This window comes from Poeciliopsis prolifica, unplaced genomic scaffold (assembly GCF_027474105.1).
Source record: "Poeciliopsis prolifica strain line A6 unplaced genomic scaffold, Auburn_PproV2 SCAFFOLD003, whole genome shotgun sequence".
In the NCBI taxonomy this organism is placed as follows: Eukaryota; Metazoa; Chordata; class Actinopteri; order Cyprinodontiformes; family Poeciliidae; genus Poeciliopsis; species Poeciliopsis prolifica.
This window is the reverse complement of record NW_026562378.1, coordinates 8,844,290-8,862,001: the sequence shown is the minus strand read 5'-3', so window position 1 is coordinate 8,862,001 and position 17,712 is coordinate 8,844,290. Positions and strand designations below refer to the sequence as shown.

The 17,712-nt window shown below is 42.1% G+C and overlaps 1 protein-coding gene across 4 annotated transcripts in view; it reads right to left on the bottom strand.

Annotated features, from left to right (window-relative positions):
* LOC129354618 (calmodulin-binding transcription activator 1-like) overlaps window positions 1-17,712 on the bottom strand; it is a 77,042-nt gene that overhangs the window by 7,856 nt on the left and 51,474 nt on the right. Inside the window, exons 7-21 of one of the 4 annotated variants that reach the window (XM_055024077.1) lie at window positions 17,378-17,531; window positions 12,358-14,207; window positions 10,728-10,854; window positions 10,194-10,328; window positions 5,420-5,568; window positions 4,803-4,987; window positions 4,652-4,730; window positions 4,301-4,568; window positions 2,141-2,658; window positions 1,858-2,003; window positions 1,446-1,692; window positions 1,217-1,285; window positions 434-579; window positions 275-346; window positions 90-120 (exon numbers count right to left, since the gene is read on the bottom strand). In XM_055024077.1, coding sequence (XP_054880052.1) covers window positions 90-120; window positions 275-346; window positions 434-579; window positions 1,217-1,285; window positions 1,446-1,692; window positions 1,858-2,003; window positions 2,141-2,658; window positions 4,301-4,568; window positions 4,652-4,730; window positions 4,803-4,987; window positions 5,420-5,568; window positions 10,194-10,328; window positions 10,728-10,854; window positions 12,358-14,207; window positions 17,378-17,531 — 4,176 coding nt within the window. The remainder of the gene's footprint in view (window positions 1-89; window positions 121-274; window positions 347-433; window positions 580-1,216; window positions 1,286-1,445; window positions 1,693-1,857; window positions 2,004-2,140; window positions 2,659-4,300; window positions 4,569-4,651; window positions 4,731-4,802; window positions 4,988-5,419; window positions 5,569-10,193; window positions 10,329-10,727; window positions 10,855-12,357; window positions 14,208-17,377; window positions 17,532-17,712) is intronic. The other 3 variants (XM_055024084.1, XM_055024066.1, XM_055024070.1) reach the window with 3 other exon arrangements.

The following is a 17,712-nucleotide window of genomic DNA, read 5'->3' as shown; positions in this document are numbered from 1 at the left end:
TCCAGGAACTCGTCTACCTCTCCCTCTCCTTCTGCTGTCATGCAAACAGGCATCAGCCTTTGGAAGAGAGGGAGCAAGAGGGGACTCACCTGTTTCAGAGGCCTGTGGTCCATCAAGGGGCTTCACAGGAGCAGCAAAACAACAGCAACTATTAGCACCGCTGTTAGTCTGTGTATGTGTGCTAGTGGGTGGGTGGTATGAGAGTATGACATGGTGCCCTTGTGTGTGTGCACGTAGATGAGTTTGAGAGTGTGGTCAGAGGTTCATGGCTCACCTGTGGCGGCAGCGGAGCAGGAACCTCAGGATCTTGCGTGCAGCCTGGTTCTGTTTTTTAGTTAGGATGCTGCTGTGAACAAAAGATAGCAGTGGATGCTTTAGTGATATTTCTTATGCAATCCCAGCGACGTCATCCCTGTGTGTGCACATGGAGCACCTGAGGGAGTGCTTGTAGGAGCGGTAGTATTGCTGGATGAGGACTGCTGCTCTACGACTCTGCTGGAACTTCCTCTGTTCATGGAAACTCCGGAAACGACTCTGGATCAGGATGGCTGCCAAAGTCATCCTCTTATAAAGTGCATACTGTAAGGGAAGACAGACATGAAGCATGATGTTAGCAAAAAAGTGATTTCTAATATTTTTTTTGTATATTTCTTTTCTTACATTTCTTCCTCAAGTATTTTACCCCCTGGGACTTTTCCACATTTTTCTTTGAATTTTGTAATCTTGCAAAATGTTTTTTTTTTTTTTTTATTTTATAGATATCTGAAAAGTGTGCTTGCATTTATTCTAGCTCCCTTTAATCTGATACCCCTAAATCAATTTCCTAAGTCAATCCACAGGGGTCTGTGTCCTGAATGTCCTGATGTTTCCCTGTGTCATCACACAAGGATAAAAAAATTGGTCATTGGCATGTTCCTGGAGAGCTAATTAAGAATAGCTTTATACAGTAGAGTTGGCAGTACATATAGAAGGAATGAATAAGGACTGATTTGTCTGCACAATTCCCATCCAAATAAGTAAAAATAAACCAGAACTATTTGCTGTGTGAATCAGACATTCAGATGAAGCAGGAGCAAACGATTGTTTCTCATAATGGCCATGAAGGAACATTAATTTCCAGTCAACACATTCAGAGTATTTTCTTTAACACACACACGTGCAACACAATCCATTCCAACAAATAAAAACAAGTCTCTATTAACATCAGCAATCTTACCTGCTTGTATCTCTTGTAGCAGCGTTGAATCACTGCTGCAATCTCTTTGTGTTGTTCCTGAATAGGACCCTGAGAAGAATGTTGGAAATAATTTAACCTAACATTGCACATGCAACAAAATTACTGATCACATCGGAGCCCTGATTGACAACAGTGCAAGAAAGCATCACAGAGCGAGATACGCATCAGCCGCACCGTCTGCAGGGGCAGAAGTGGAGGTCATACTTGCCTTGTGTTTTCTGAGGGAGTGCAGAGCACGCCTGATGGTTTCGTACAGCTCTTGCTGCTCTGACTCAGTCATGGCTAGACAAGAGGAGTTTGTTTTCCACTTCTCCTCCTGCATAGCTGCACAGAGGAAGGAGCTCCAGTCAAAGGGAGACGAGGGCGCTTGGTTTGCATGAGGAGTCGGCTGCTCCTCCAGCCCTGAGAGTGAATTTGGTTTGGGGCTTGCAGCCTGGGGCTTAGATTTTAGAAACCTGCACAGAAAACAAAAATAAAACCAAGATTCCAAGCTGAACGCTTGTGAGAGTGACACACAAAAATACATTAACATAGCAACTTCTTCTTGCATTTTCACTTCACAATAAAACATTTAATGAATTATTTAAAGAACCACGGTAATATCGGAGACTTGGACTCACCTTTCCACCTCATCAAGATAACCAGACAGTGACTTTATGTCACTGCTGATGCCAACCTTTGCAGAATCTGTTTCAGTGAGTGCAGACTGCTTAAGCCTTCCAGCTGAAACATCCATGATGTGATCAGCAAGCATCGTGATGTCCACCTAAAACACGTGAAGGAAGTTTTAGAGTTAACCTTTCTTATGTTCTGCATGGAATCATTGCGCCTTATATTTTCTAAAATGTATTCCTTGCACCAAAATATTATCTAAGTAGAACGAAATAAAACTGCTCACTCTACCTGCAAGTCATCTGAGTTATCCTGGTAGGTCAGCAGCTCAGTCTCCTCTCCCCTGTCGGACAGCACCCTCTGCCGCAGATGAATGGCCAACCGTTCTTTTCCTTGAATTCTCCGGGCAAGACTGTTTTGTCCAAGAGACCGTCTCAGGCTCCACATGTTGCCACCCTCAGACCTCCTTATCCTGGCCTGCAGGTGAGAGAACGGGGCACCGGGGAACTGAGGCCGGTCCGGGCTGGAGCTGGAAAGAGGTGTTCTCTGGTAGGTGAGCTCAGTTTTTTGGGACTTGGGTAACATGGATTGGAGAGGATTAGGCCTCGGGGAAGAGTCGAGGAGGGAGCTGATGGTGTTGGCGCCGGGGGCTGAGTTGGCGAGCTGCTGTTGGCTCGAGGGGTTAGATTTGAGACGCTTGGCTGGGGGCGGACCTCCTTGTTCCACGTTGGCTCCTGGTTGGGGTGTTTGACCAGTTTGGCTCCAGCTCTGGTTTAATGGTTGGCTCTCTGTTCTGTTTCTTCTCACCTCTGCACATGTGAAAATAATTTGAAAAAAAGTTACAATTGACAACAAACCTTACAACATACCACAAATTTCTACCAAAAACTACATCCTGCTCAGTCACAAAAATGACCAGAGTTCAACTAAACCAAAAAATATTCAAGAATAAAAAAAAAATCAACACTAACTCACAATGTGAGGAGCTCTCATTTCTTAGCAAACCAAAATGAATGTTTAAGGAGAAACGTCTCGTATTAGATAACAGCGTCACTACAGTTTGGCATAATTTGTGAAGTGACGCTTGCCTGTGTTAACACATAATAACAGTGTCTCGCAAAATTATTTACACTCTCTTTGACATCTCAAAATGGTTATCACTTATTGTAGTCACATTCTTCAGTGTATTTTACTGGAAGTTGATGAGATAGGCTCATACAACAAAGTGAATAAGTATAGAAATGAAGGAAAGTGATACATTATTTTTCCGTTTTTTTTTTTTTTTTTTTTTTTACAAATAGAGTCCTTTAATCTGCTACCCCGAAATAAAATCCAGTGCTGCCAACTGCCTCCAGAAGACACTTAATTAGAACCGAGTCCACAGCCGCCTGCGTGCGATTCAATCTCAGGATAAATCCAGCTGTTCTGTGGAGCTCTCAGGGGTTTGTTAAAAAACATTAGTGAACAAACAGCATCATGAAAAGGTTGTCCTGTTTGCATTTTGTTGCAAGCTATTTAGGGAACACAGCAAACATGAGAAAAGGGGCCTTTGTGTCACACGAGGCAAACACTGAACGCTGCGCTTTCATCTGAAATGCTGTTTACCGGAAAACCCCCTCAGATTACTGCAAGCACAGGACTGCAGCAGTAAAGTACGGCATCAGTGTCACACTGTGGCATGTTCTTCTTTAACAGGGGCAGGGAAGCTGGTTATAGAATGATGGAGCAAAATACTGTAAAATCTTAGAGGCGGGTTCACCTTCCAGCAGGGCAGCAACTCTATACATGCAGCGAGAGCCACAACGAAAGGGTTTAGATTACAGCATATTTATGTGTTATAATGGTGAACACATATTCAGGGCTCACATTTCAAATCTCTATTATCAAAACTTTTGAAAAACATTGTATGGAATACTATCACAATTTGATGAAGTTCTCACAAAACAAAAAGTGAAGCCGTTCAAGGAGTATACTTCCATAAGGTTTTATCTTTATCCTTGAGAATAAAAAAAAAAATTGGGCATTTTTTACAATACAAATGCATTGGTAGTATTATTAAACTTCTACAAATTAAGTGATGGGTGGTGTTAACATTGCAAAAAGAACATAATTAACGATTTTATCCTTCTTTTAAGCTTAGTACCATTTAGTCTCACCAGTAAACATTAAGTGCATCTAAAGCTGGGACAAAAGCTCAGAAAGAGCTTTTCTAAGTTAAGAAAATCAGTCTGCCAGTGCCGCGTATCATACAAGACAGAAAATGAGTGAGCTTGAGATAAAATGCTGGATGGATTTTATGACTTTGGCACGATCACTGACCACATTTGTGCAGACTACTCCCTTAATACCTTATAAAAATGTTTCTAGTTAGTCTCCTTCATCAATCGATACCTCAATTCTGAACAAAATATATCATGCTTCTGGAAAAACAAACACAAGATGCTTTTGGACCTGGGGTTGGGTTGGTGCTGGAGCTGTTGTTGATTCCTCTGTTCTGTGATCCTCCTTTCCACTTCTCCATCCAACTGTCCGCAGGCTGTCCCTTGGTTTGAGGACTCTGCTGCAGCTGCTCCAAGAGCTCGGCCAATCGAGTGTGACCACGGGATCGGGCGATATTCAGCGGCAGGCGACCCAGAGAGTCAGGAATGGCAAGAGCTCTTGGGTCCCACTGGTACAGAACCAGTGCTGCCTCAGTGTGGCCCAAAGCACACGCCCACATCTGCAGAAGATAGAATAACATAAATCTCATGCACACAGGTAAAAAAGTGAAAAAAGCAGAATGTAACAGTATTGATCACTCACGAGTGGCGTGCAGGAGAAGTGATCCACGTTAAGAGGATCCACTTCCAGTTCCAGGTCAATGCTGTCGGCATGCTTTGTGCTGCAGAGCGACGCAACAAATGAGAAATTACTTCATCTTCATAGTGGAGGGTCATGTCTGAGTGTTACTCACCGCCAGCGGATGAGTGTCTGGATGAGTCCCGCGTAACCCTGAGCTGCGGCCAGATGCAGTAACGTCATTCCTCTGGAGTTCTTACTGTGGACGAGCTGGTTTGAAGAAGTCCAACATGGCTGGGACATCATCTTCTCACACACCACCACCACACGACCCTCAAAGGTGCTCTGATCAGGGGAGCTCTGATGGTTGGAAAGGAAAAAAAGGCAAATTAAATAAATGATGGGAAATCTTTTATCCAAATGTCAAGCTGCCAATACTAGTCTCTGGCTTTATTTGGGTTCTGCGCTGCTGTTTCAATTTTCTTTTTTCTTTACAGTTACAACAAAACAACAACAATATTCTGGTTTAGAGAGGTAACAGTATGGAATTATGAGATTAAAATATCATCTTTTGCTTTATGCATCAATTCATATGTCGTTTTCCTTTGTATTATTTTTGTGATGTCAAAATAATAATACGTTGTAGGATAAAACTTCATCTTTATGACACAGGTTTACAAATTAACCGTGATTGATTTTCTTAACTTCAATGCTTTTTCTTCTTCTTTAATGTCAGATATTTTTATGTAGTTGTACAGGAAACATTTCCACACAACAGACTCGATGTCTTACTTGCGACCGCTGATCATTGGCTCCTCCCCCCTCCACTCCTCCACCCTTGGTTGCCATGGCTTCTGAGCCAGGGTTCTGATTGGTTATTTCAGCCATCCTTTGCTCCATTTGCTCCAAACGCTCCAGAATGGACATCCTGAATTGGGTGTCTGTGGAAATGCAGGCCAGAGGTTTAAATCTGTTTACCTTATTTAGGTTAGTGGGTAGAGTGCTTTACAGAGTCCTTCTTAAAAAAAAACCAACAAAAAAGAAAAAAAAAAAACCCAGTGTAATCTCATCTTCTGCTCGCTTGCTTAGTTTTCTGTTTTGGTTACTGCCTAGTTTATTTATGCTCCTCAAAGCACAGGATCAACAGGGAGGGTGGAGCAACATGTTCAGCTAAAGAGCTTCCATCTTTCTGACATCTTGGTGAGAGCAGTTTAGTCCTAATAGAGTAAAAAACAACAAAAAAAAAAACTATCCCTGTATTGTAGCTGTCATACACATTAACGCTTTGTTGTTCTCTTGTGAACACATCAAACAAAAACAAATTCACACACAGACTGTTTCACAATAACAGAGTACAATTCAACCATCCAGCAGCAGTCTGTATGCAGGGAAGAAAAGCATTGAAGTCATCTTATATATATATATATAATATTTCAGATATTTAAATGCAGATATTTAAATGGTTTTCATTTGAGTTTAGAGTAGAAGATGAGATTTAACTACTGTTTTTCTGGATCTCCAGAAGCTCCACGGCTCCATTGCTGTCAAAATAAATTTACTAGTACTTCGATAATGGCTCTTTAGCGTCACAAAAAAAAAAGGCTAAATACAACTGCCTTGCAAAGACCTCAGGGTTTTTAGAGAACATTAGTGAACAAACAGCATCATGGAGTCCAAAGAAGGATAACACTGTGGCGAAGTTAGGGTTATGAAACAATACCTTTTGAGCACGTCACTGTCCATTGTTATTTTAGCAAAAAAATAAATAAAATAAAATAAAAAATGTAATGTATGCAGTCGAACAGGTAAGAAAGCCTCCTGAGTTCTGTGTTGTTGTCATGGGCCTTTACAGGAGCCAGTCTCCTTCCTTTGTGGCTGGAGGGATCAGCGGAGCTGTCCCCTCCTCTTGGTGCTGAAATCGATCAGGTCAGCCAACAGGAATAGACAAGCAACACGGTTCACTTCAGTCAAACCATTTTCTGTCTTACTGCAAATGTAGCTACAGTCATGAGTTAGATTGCAAATAAATAAATAAATAATAAAAAATAATAAAAAAATAAAACAACAAAAAAACAAAACAAAGGACAAGACTCCACGGCAACGAATTAACCCAGCCGCCTTCATGTCTGTCAGCTGCAACATGGCAGATAAGTGCGATCCGCACAGCAGCTGTAAACAATACACACCTGGACGTCAGTAGAACAGCGCGATGAGAAGATACCATCAGAGTCTTTGTGTCTGCTGCTGTTTTGGTTTCTGTTCCCGCTTCTGCTAAACCTCCATCAGTCTGAGGTGAACGACTCACAGCTTCGCTTCTCCAGCCGTAAAAAAAAAAAAAAAAAAAAAAACACAAATAAAAAAAAAAAAAACGCCGAATGCGGGGAGGGACGGACGGAAGAAAGGAGGGCGGGAGAGACAGGGAACCGTCTCTCTCCACGTTGTGTGTGTGATGGGGAGCAGCGCTTCAAATCCGCCCGCCACTGTTGGAGCTGCGGGAGGCTCGCTCGTCATCGCCACAGCAGACTGCACAGACCTGGGCATCAGCGTGCTGGCCGTGCCGCGTCCAGACACGTGTTTAATAGCACATAGCAGTTTTTGTCCCTAACCCCCCAAACACTCTCTCCTCTCCTGGAGTGAGTATTTGCCCTCATATGTGAAGCCAAAAACAGAATGTGTGCAGAAACGAGGCAGGTCGCGTCTCCACGTCCTCACTTTACGGACAGAGACGCAGCGTACGCACATTTATCGGCTCCCATTTACAAGAGCCGTCCGCGGTTGTTGCTGTCAAACGGAGCGCCGTGCGCGCCGTCATGTCCTTGTCCTTTATTACAGTCAGCGTGCTGTGACTAAAAAAGCCGCATTGCCGCATTGCGCAACGCAAAGACGGGGGCGAAAGTGGAGTCAGGACATGGATCGCCGATGGGACCCATGTGTTTCCAGGCTGCAACTGCATTGGGAGATATATTTACACACAGAGGCTGACCCTGGAGCCGCGAAGACGTCTTGCAATAAGTGCCACCAAAGATCAGAGGGAAGAACGCGTCGTTGTCCTTCAGCTTCGTTTGAATCCGCGTTGAATGCAATAAAACTCACAAGTTACGCAACCAGAGGTGAATGCAAGAAGTGTGAGTCTGGTGTAGCTCACACCTTCAAAATATGCACCACACCACTGTAGAGTCCCATTCTCGATCTATCGATCAATCAACCAACCAATTCTAATTGATTTGCCATTTTATGATCAATTTGCATGCAGATAGAATGCAACCATGGGAGCAACTCCAAGACCAGTCCAGACATATAATGACATAATGCCTCTCAAATTGGTAAAAGCAGCAAATGAATTAAATAAAACCCACAAGCAATTGCATTTTGAGGTTACCTAATTACTCAGAGTCCACCAGTGTGTAATTTAATTTCCATATGAAACCAGCTGTTCAGTGAAAACAGAGATTTTGTTTTGAAACTATAGTTTCAAGCCACACGTGATAAAGGTCAGGCATAGAAAGGCTTAGTGGGAATAAGTTTTCATTTTCCCCAAGCCTCACTAAGAGAACAGATAATCCATCATCCAAAAAAAAAAAGAGAAAAGATTATGGCACATGTGTGAACCTACCAAAACAAGGTCATCCACCTAAGCTGACAGGTTGGGAAAGGGCAGCACAACTCAAGGAAGCAGCCAAGAGGCATATTTCTGGAGGAGCTCCAAAGGTCAATGGTGCAGGTGGCTTTGAAAAAAAAAGCTGCATGAAATCCTGTTTGGAGTTTGTCAAAACCTATTAAGGGGATACAGCAAATATGTGGAAAAAGTTTCTCTGGTCATAGTAGGTCAAAATTCAACTTGTCCAACAAGAAGAAGCAGAACACAAAAAGTCTTTTAGTAGCTGGAAAAGACTGGAGACTGGGTGGAATACAAATGCACAACACTTCTCAGTCTTTTATTTATCAAAAAAAAAAAAAATACTGAAAACCATGTAGGACACCCTCCACATTAAAATGCCGACTTGTATTCTGGAACGTGTTGTTCTAGAACACAAAATCATAATAATGCAGAAGTTTTTAGTGGTAATGTAGCAAAATATAAGAAAATGAAGAAGGTGTGAACCATCTTGTTCAGTAAAAAATAAAATAAAATAAGTTTATTCTTATGAAAAAAAAAAATAATACTTGTCTTGATTATATGGGTCAATTTCCATATGAAATCTTTTAGTTGTTTTTAGGGGTTTGTATCAAACAAATACACATAAAAACGACACAAAAACAAGTCTTTCACTAACAGCGAATGTATTACATTCTCATAGTTAAAGTTCATTCTTTGAACTTGGTTTTCTTATTTTCATCCTGCTATGAGTTTGTTGTCTTTATGAACCTTATTTTATCCTGTCAGTATCTGTATACTGACAGATACTGGATTATTGTTCATTTCAGGAGTGGGCCAGTCTGCAACACAAAGCATTTGTGCTGAGGGAACCCAAGTATCTAGTGCCGGTCCTGGTTATAGCATGTCTAAATCACATTCATTCCCTGAGCTTCACCCATTTGTGTCGCTGCTGCTTGTTATGCTCTCTGGAAATTTCATATTGAAGTATAGCGTGCATATATATAGAAAACATAATAAAACACAACGAAAGCAGTAAAAAACATGTTTTTTTAAAATAAAATAAAGAACCTGTCATAGGTCAGCAATGACCATGCCTCAGAAACTCTAAAAAATAAAATAAAATCATCAGCATCTAAATTTAATAATTGTTCATATCATATTTGATTTATATGTGATTATATGCTATGTGTTCTCCATTCAGGTTAGTTAAAACCTTTTCTGTATCTATGCTAATAACTTCCAGAGGTCACAACCGGGGCACACGTAGAACCATTCTGCAGAGACGGGATAGCATTTATCTCCTCAGAGTCTAGATCTTTCATGACCTTATCTATTCAAAGGACAAAGGGATTGTGAAACAGGGCCAGCAGAAACTGAATTTTTGTTTCTGAAGAAATCGAAACAAACATCAGGCCTTGCGAGCATTCCCAGAGTGTGCACAAAGCTGTGGTTGGGAGAGGGCTGACATACGGCGTCTCAGCATGGCACTCCAGCTGCAATATGGTAGATAAGACGGCCCTGCAGTGGACAGCAAGGGGAGTTGAAAGGGCCCATACCCTCTGTCCAAGATCTGCTTCAGAGCTGCTGCAGGAACAAGGCTCTGAGAGACTTCTCATACCCTTTCCCTGAACTGCTGCCATCGGGCAAACTGCAACATCAAAAGTAGAAACACCCGACTGCTACACAGCTTTCTGCCTCAAGCTGTTAAAAGACTGAACTGCTGTTATTATCGTTCAGTTTATAGTACAGCACTTAATCTATGCTCAAGCTATCCTTTCATATGTTTTTCTTTTATCCTTTTAATCACTTTTTATTCTAGCCTGTTGAGAAATAATTTGAACAATCACATAGAGTATAACTTTTCTCATTCAAAAATGTGTCAGGCAAATGTGCATGACCGAAAGACTCTTTCCTCTTGAAAGTGAACAGACACGTTTATCTCTTCAGGAAACAAATATTTTCTCTCACCATCCAGGGACAGCCAGTCGTGCTGAGAAGATGGCAGTGCTGGTAGGTCACGTGCCTTATATTCAAACACCACAGAAGAAGAGATGACCTCACCACCCATGGCCACCTGCAGCATGACCAGTCCTGTGTCATGAGCTGGAAAAAAAGACGGATATCAAGAAATTATTAGTTTTTTTTTTATTTTTTATTTTTTTGGTTAACACTGAACAAACTCCACACAATACAGCTAAAAAACAAAATCATTCATTCAAACATAATGTTGCCCTAATACGGGCCACACAGCAAGGTAGAGGGCATTATTTACTATATTTTCCTGTGTCTTGCTGAAAGAATATTCTAAACTGATTTATATCTTATTTATCCAGCAAACATAGAGCCAGCTCCTTCCTGTATCTTCTTTACCGTCTTCTTTAGCCTATTTTTTTATATTTGGTCATGTCTTTTTGCTCTGAAAAGCACTTTGTATACACAAGAATATGTGGAATATTAAGTGTTTGATACACTTTATTTTGGAGAAAAGTTGGTGTGTGTTACCTGGGCAGTAGCAGCGCAGCACCCCAGGCTGGATGAGGGCAGCTGGGACACTGATGTGGTCGAAGAGGCAGCTGTATTCACTGCTGGACTCCAACCATGGACCAGTAATCAACACCTTGACTCCCCCCTGTGGAGCAAAAAAAAAACAAAAAAAGCGACCGTTTTCTGACAGGATTGTCAAAATCCTTACATTGAAAGGATTGTCAAAATCCTTACATCAGAGGTTTTTAGGAGCCATAAAAACCTCTGATAATGAGAAAAGGATGTGGATACCACAACAGCAGCGTCAAAACAGAAAAACTCGTTTTCAGTCTGCTAATATATCAGCAAATAGCAAGTTCTTTGATGCAATCTATGTTTAGTCTAACTCTAAGGTAAGCCTGGAATGGGATTATTTAATGACCAGTCATTTACATTTAAGAATTGGATCATAACTAACCTGTAAGGGTTAGAGCAGTGGAGGAGGGCAGTCTGTCTTGGTAAGTTTGCAGTGGTGTGTACAGACAATTACTGTATGTTGAAAGTACTCAAGGATCATATTTTTTTCTCCGAGAAAAATTGTAAATCATTTAATGGTGAATTATTTTCTATTTATCTGCATGTCGATAAAATAAATAATAACGCAGATTATTCTAGCTCTGAAGAAGGGTCTTACATGCTTGTTTTATTAAAAGAAAGTTATACAGTTACCTAACTCTTTGGGTTGAATGTTTTATGTTTTGTTGCTCTACAAAATGTTTGAAAACATATTTAACTAACATTGAAGAATGGTTGTACCCAAGTCTGTTTCTAAAGTAAATGTTCAGTGTTTGAGGTCTTACTTGCTCTTATGTTAAAATGAAAGCAAAAACCCCAAAACAAAACAAGACATGGTTTTGCAAAGAGAAAATGTTGTGTTGTACCTAACATTTCACATTTATAAAAAAATTAAATAAAATCATACAAAACTGTTCCAAGGGCCACAAAACACCAGGCTCCATTTTAAACACCAGTAATTCATAAGTAGCAGACTACAGGGTGCACTTTTTGCAAACAAAATGTTAAAAACCATGAATCATTTTCTTTCCACTGCAAAATTGTGCCCTAAGTTATACTTGTCTATCACATAAATTCCTAATAATATACATATAAGTTCATGATTGGAACAAAATGGGGAGTTCAAAGGGTCTGAATATTTTTGCAAAGTACCGTTCATTTTAAAAAGAAATTCCAGACAAATCTGAAGTTAAATGTGGGTGTTATTTAATAATTGTTAATAATTATTTCCACTATGAGACTGTTTTTAAAACACGGTGGTTCAAAGATGAAGAGTTTCCTCAACTTTCATCATAATTCAATGACAGAACTGCTGTCTGAGTTATTAGAAGTGGTACACGCTCAAATTAATGAGGCCACCCAGGGGAATCTGGGGAAAAATTGAAATTTCATTAAAACCCAATCAGCTGAGTCTGAAATATTCGGCCTCCTTAATGACCACATACTGTAGCCAAGCTGTCAGTACAAACTGGGCTAAGCGTGATTGCAACAGTTAACGTCACTACAAGCGACCATCAATCATGTGGAGCATGGACTAATTTTCCCGTGGGGAGCAGTGATGAGTAAATAATGATTACATGTTGGGTTTACTAACCTCTGGATAAGACCACTCTGGGGAGTAGTCCGTCACGCCGAACAGCCTGCCAGTCTCCTGGAGCAGTCCCAGTGCCCCCTGCTCCACCTCGGATGCCTGCAGGTGGCCGGCCGCTGTGCTGTGTTCCTCTCCTGCCGCGCCCTCCTGGGGCATCAGGACCCCAGACACTGCCGCCGCCACCCCTCCCCCAGACCCCTCCACGGAGATGAAATCATTGATAAGATCGGAGAACTGGCTTCCAAATGACGCTTCAAACCCTTCCAGACTGATAGCCGCCCCGGCCCCAGCTGTCGTCGCCGGTACCCCTGCACCTTGCTGAGGTAGTGGAGAGCTGTAGAGAGCACCTTCGATGTTTGCACCTACACCTATCGACTGAGGACTGGCCACCACTGAACTACTGGCACCTGAAATGCTCACGCCATTACATATGATTTCACTTTCCGTTCCTCCTCCGCCCCCTCCACCCTCGTTGCCCCCTCCTGTGTCATCTGTGGGCTGGAGAAAATGCTTGGCGTCAACACTCGCATAGGCCTCATGAGGATCCCCGGCCTTGAGTAGTAAATCTTCTCCGTTTTCTGCCGGTTTCTCTAAGGCTGCGACCTCCTGGTGGCTCCTGCTGTCTGGTTGCTCAACGTCTTGTGTCGTCAGGGGAAACGACCCGACTGCTGCGGCTTGCCCATTCCTCGCGCACAGCGACTGCTGGTCTGTGCTCACTTGGTGGAGGTGTGTATGCGCTTCTCCGTTAGTGACAGGAGAGTCAGTGACCATCGGGGGGAGGCCGATGTAGGCCCGCGTTTCGCTGGATTCCTGGGTTGCCTTGGTGCCGTTGACCTGCAGCTGAGAGGGCTGCGTTGTCTGGGTGGAGGCCTGGAGGAAGAGGCCCGGGGAGGGGTGGTGTGAAGGCTGGTTCAGGCTTGAGACACAGGCTGAGGACATGACAGCGCTGAAGTCCATCTGTTCCAGGGTGGTGCTGGGACTAAGGCCGGTTCCTTCGCCCACGTAGCTGCTCTGGGTCGCCAGCGGCTGCTCCAGTGGCGTAGCCTCCGTCTTGATGTTGTTGATGAGTGCCGGGTTGTAAACGAAGCCGTTAGTGGAGCAGTGGAGTCCCCCATCATCACCATTGCATCCCTCTGTCTTCCCTCCACCTCCCCCGTATGTCTGGCCCTGCTTGGGATTGTTGAGGAAGCAGTCGGGGTCAAAGGTCATGGTGGTCTCAGGAAGGCTGACTCCAACTCCAGAGTCTAAAGAGCTGGACAAGACCAGCTCTCCTCCTTCACCTAATCCCACCCCTCCACTGAACGATGCAAACCTCTGGTTGTCAGGGGCCACAGCCAACAGGATCCCTGTGGTGGTACTCTCGTGGGTCGAAGCCAACAGGTGGGTGTGGCCGGCCGAGTATACCGAATCGCCAGTGAGAGTGGTGACCTCTGACATGAACACAGCAGTGCTTTGTGACAAGCCGGTGCCAATGGCAAGAGCTGGGCTGTCAGCCATGTCGCTGGCAATAGACAGAGGGGAGCTCTGGGTGGTGTCGGGTACCTCCACCTGGTTGGTTGAGGTGGAAGAAGACACCTCCATGCTGCTCTGCGGGAGAAGGGAAGGTTTGGTTATCCTGCCATTCCTCCTCTCGCCTCCACCTGCCCGACTCCTCCCCCCACAGGGATTGGGCTCAGTCTGGCCCTCCGATACATCACTGTTCTGGACCTCCGTGCCATCTGCTTCCTCAGCTCTCTGGCCTGCTGCTACACTGGTTCCTACTGCTGTCCCTCCTCCTGCTCCGGACTCCTGTTTGGATGAGATGATGCGCTGCTTCACACTGGAACATTTCTGATGCAGGCTGCTTCCAGCACCTGACAGAAAAGACAGAAACGAGAACAGGATTCAGGGAAGTGTGCAATTTGCTATTCTACCTTGTCCCTTGAAAAATGATTATACATTTATAAACCATAACATTTATTGCATTTTAGTGGAAACATCGGAATGTGAAAGACTAAAGCTAAGAGGTGCATACTTGTGAAGTAAAAAGGCTTTTTACAAATAAAAAGCTGAAAACTTTGAAATTAATTTGAATCTATCAAATCATTCTGAAACCCTTAAATAAAATCCAGCGGAACCGACCAGATCCAAGAGCCACAAAATAAGGTCTCCCTTTGTGTCATTTAATCTAATCATAGACACAGCTTTCCTTTGAAGGCCACAGCGGTTTTGTTAGAGAACATAGGGAACAAACGGCTTCAGAAACGGCTTCTCTGCATCAAAATTATCATCTACAAAATAAAAGACAGTCTGAAACAAAAATATAAAACAAAAAGAAATGTCAGGATATGAATCTTTTTACCAAATTGTAGTTAGAGAGGATGTAACAGCACCCTCTACTGTTCAGAACATACACTGCAACGATTACACAAGTACTCTGATATAACTGTCACAGACAAGGTGTTAAGATACAGTCTGTGCATTTGGAGCTTTTTTCCGGGAAATTAAACATCTAACATGCAAACCACATGTTTTTGTTTACATTCCCAGCGTTTATCAGCTTTAATTTCTGAGGTAACACCTCCCACTCATCACCAACAACCACAGGACACAGGAAAGGGACACAAGAAAGCAGAAGGCTCTGTGAACAATTAGCACATGAAGTAGTTCTTGCATCAACAAGACACACAGGTTCTGGCTCATCTGAACCAGGTTCTGGTTCAGACCACATCAACAAAATACATTGACTTACATAATGGTGTGTGGGTATGTGTGTGTCAGTGTGAGTACTGAAATGATCTAGTCCTTCACGCTGTTTCATGAATTTGAAATGCTTTATATTTTAGGCATGCTTGCCGGTTTGCTATACATTTCTCCATTTCATGGTTGCTGTTTTGTGTCTGCCTCTAGGTGGCAGCATGACTCTGATAGCTGCAGCAACCACCAACTTACTACATGGGGTGAAACCGGGCTAAATTACAAGTATTCTGGAAGTCCGTCTAATATTAAGCACGGATTAATCTAACTGAAACAAATCACAGCAAGAAACATTTTTTTTGAAAACCATATTGAATCCCAATATGGTTTTGCCAATAGCTCGATTTCACAAGCTTTGCAATACTAAATTAAACTGACTAAAGTATAAGAAACTCCAAGCATCAACATGTGAAGGTGTGAATATTTTTTCAAATGAAATATTAATCAAGTGATCAGCTATATAGTGGCCAATAATTTCCTGGCAGACAGCTAATTGATTAATGAAATCAACTAATGGTCCCATCTGTACTTTCATAAGCAGCTATATGATTTAATTATCAACAGAACTATTTAGCGTCAAATAAAAAGACCATTTGCAAATTTTGGTAGTGAGAAGACAACTACACATATAATATATTAACGTATAAGTCACAAAAATCTATAAGTACCATTCATGTTCTGCTGTATGCAGAACATGATTTTCCTAAGCAAATGACTTTTCATTGACCTCGATATGAAAATGAGACTTGAGTTTAGAACAATTAAGTTCATAATAGACACAAGAAAGTAACTTTTTTTTGCTAAGGTGGTTTAAATGTTTACTATTGCCTGCTGCAAGCAAAGGCATCTGCTTCAATGAGTCATTCACTTCAGGGTATTTAATCACCACATTAAATGTTTTATTCGGATGATAAATGTTTACCAACGAATATATGGCTCTTATGTAGCTGTTTCACATATACAAACACATACATGAATGATTATCACAAACCATTTATAGAAGACGGTTAAATTATGCATATTTTACAATCTCCTGTGCTCCGTCCTGTAAATAATTTAGTAATTTGCAGTACTATTCACATTGTTTTCTACTGTTCTTATGTAATTGAACAGTGCGTACACCAATTAGCTTACTAATTGGTGCTTATTGTTGCCTCTAATCATTTTTTATTGAAATATTTTTTTTCCATTTTATGTCCCTCTAAATCATGATGTTTTAAACTTTGGAGTAGTTAATGCTATTGTGACGAATACATTTCCGACTTGGAATAATAAAGAATATAACCTAATATATTATTTTGTGCTGCACAAGATTGACTCATTTAAATCTGAAACTATTTTTTGAAACAAAGACACTTGTCAGCCAGTGCGACAGCGAGGCAGCCCATTTTTAAAATGTAAATTTCACGATGTCGGCCCGCTCTTTGCTACAACTATAACAGCCTCAACTCTTTCAAACTTTCCATAAGGTTTAAACATTTTTTTTTCTGATGCACATTTCTGAGGTCAGACACTGATGTTGGTTGAGAAGGTGTGGCTTGTAGAGTCTGCTTTGATTTATCCACAGGTGTTCCTTTGGACTGAGGTCAGGAATCCACTAAACTTGCTCATCGCTGATTTGCTTTGTCTACTGGCAAATCATGTTACAGCAGCAAAGGGCCATTCCCACACATTTCCCATAATTTTTTGAAAATGCCTGTGCTATGCTAAAGTACTGGGAACTGGTGGTAAGACTTGGAAACCGAAGTTCATAGACACTCTCCATGCTGTCAGAACAAGCTTAAACCATTCAGCAAAGAAGAATGTGGAAAACCTTTTGCCTCCAGAGATGTTCACCAAAAGATTTGCAGTTGTTATTGCAGTAGAAAGATGTTCTGCAAAATAGTGACTGAGAGCTGCTGAATACTAAAGCACATCAGTCCTTTTGAACTTTCATTTTTAAGAAATTTCAAAACCATATTTGATCCATATCCATAACCGTATCACATCTTGAACTTGCAAATTAGTACAAATTAGTTACGCACTAATTTCTGTTGATGCATCACACAAAATACCAGTAAAATCCATCGATGCCTGCACTCATTATGTGACAAAATGGCAAGCCCTCAAGGGGTGTGAATAATTTTCAAAGTCCTGTGTGAAAACAGCATGCACTGGCATTAGCCATCATGACAATGTTTTAAATAAAAGCTGAATTAGTGATGTCAGTCTGGGACAGTCAAACAGCTGCACAATCTGCCCTTATGTGACTCATGAGAGGGTTTGTGCTCAAGTTAAGGAAACTCACACATAGGTTTGAGCTGTCCAATGAGCTCCTCTTTGCTCCACTTGGCCCACTCTTTCCTGTCTGTGTTGATGGAGCAGAGGACCGGACCGCACGGCTTCCCGCTGTCATCCACCGCCGGCACATTCAGGTAGTGCACCAGCACGATGTCTGGGTTCTGAAGCACACAAACGTCGACATGCACACGCTGTGTTATTGTAAAATGACATCCATTCATTAATTCAGTGATGGGTCTTTAAAAGCGCACGGAGGGCAGGAATGAAAAAAGAAAAGAAAAAAACTATTCACAAATGAGAAATAAGGGCAGGGGAGGAGGTAAACTGGGAGGGAAAGTGAAA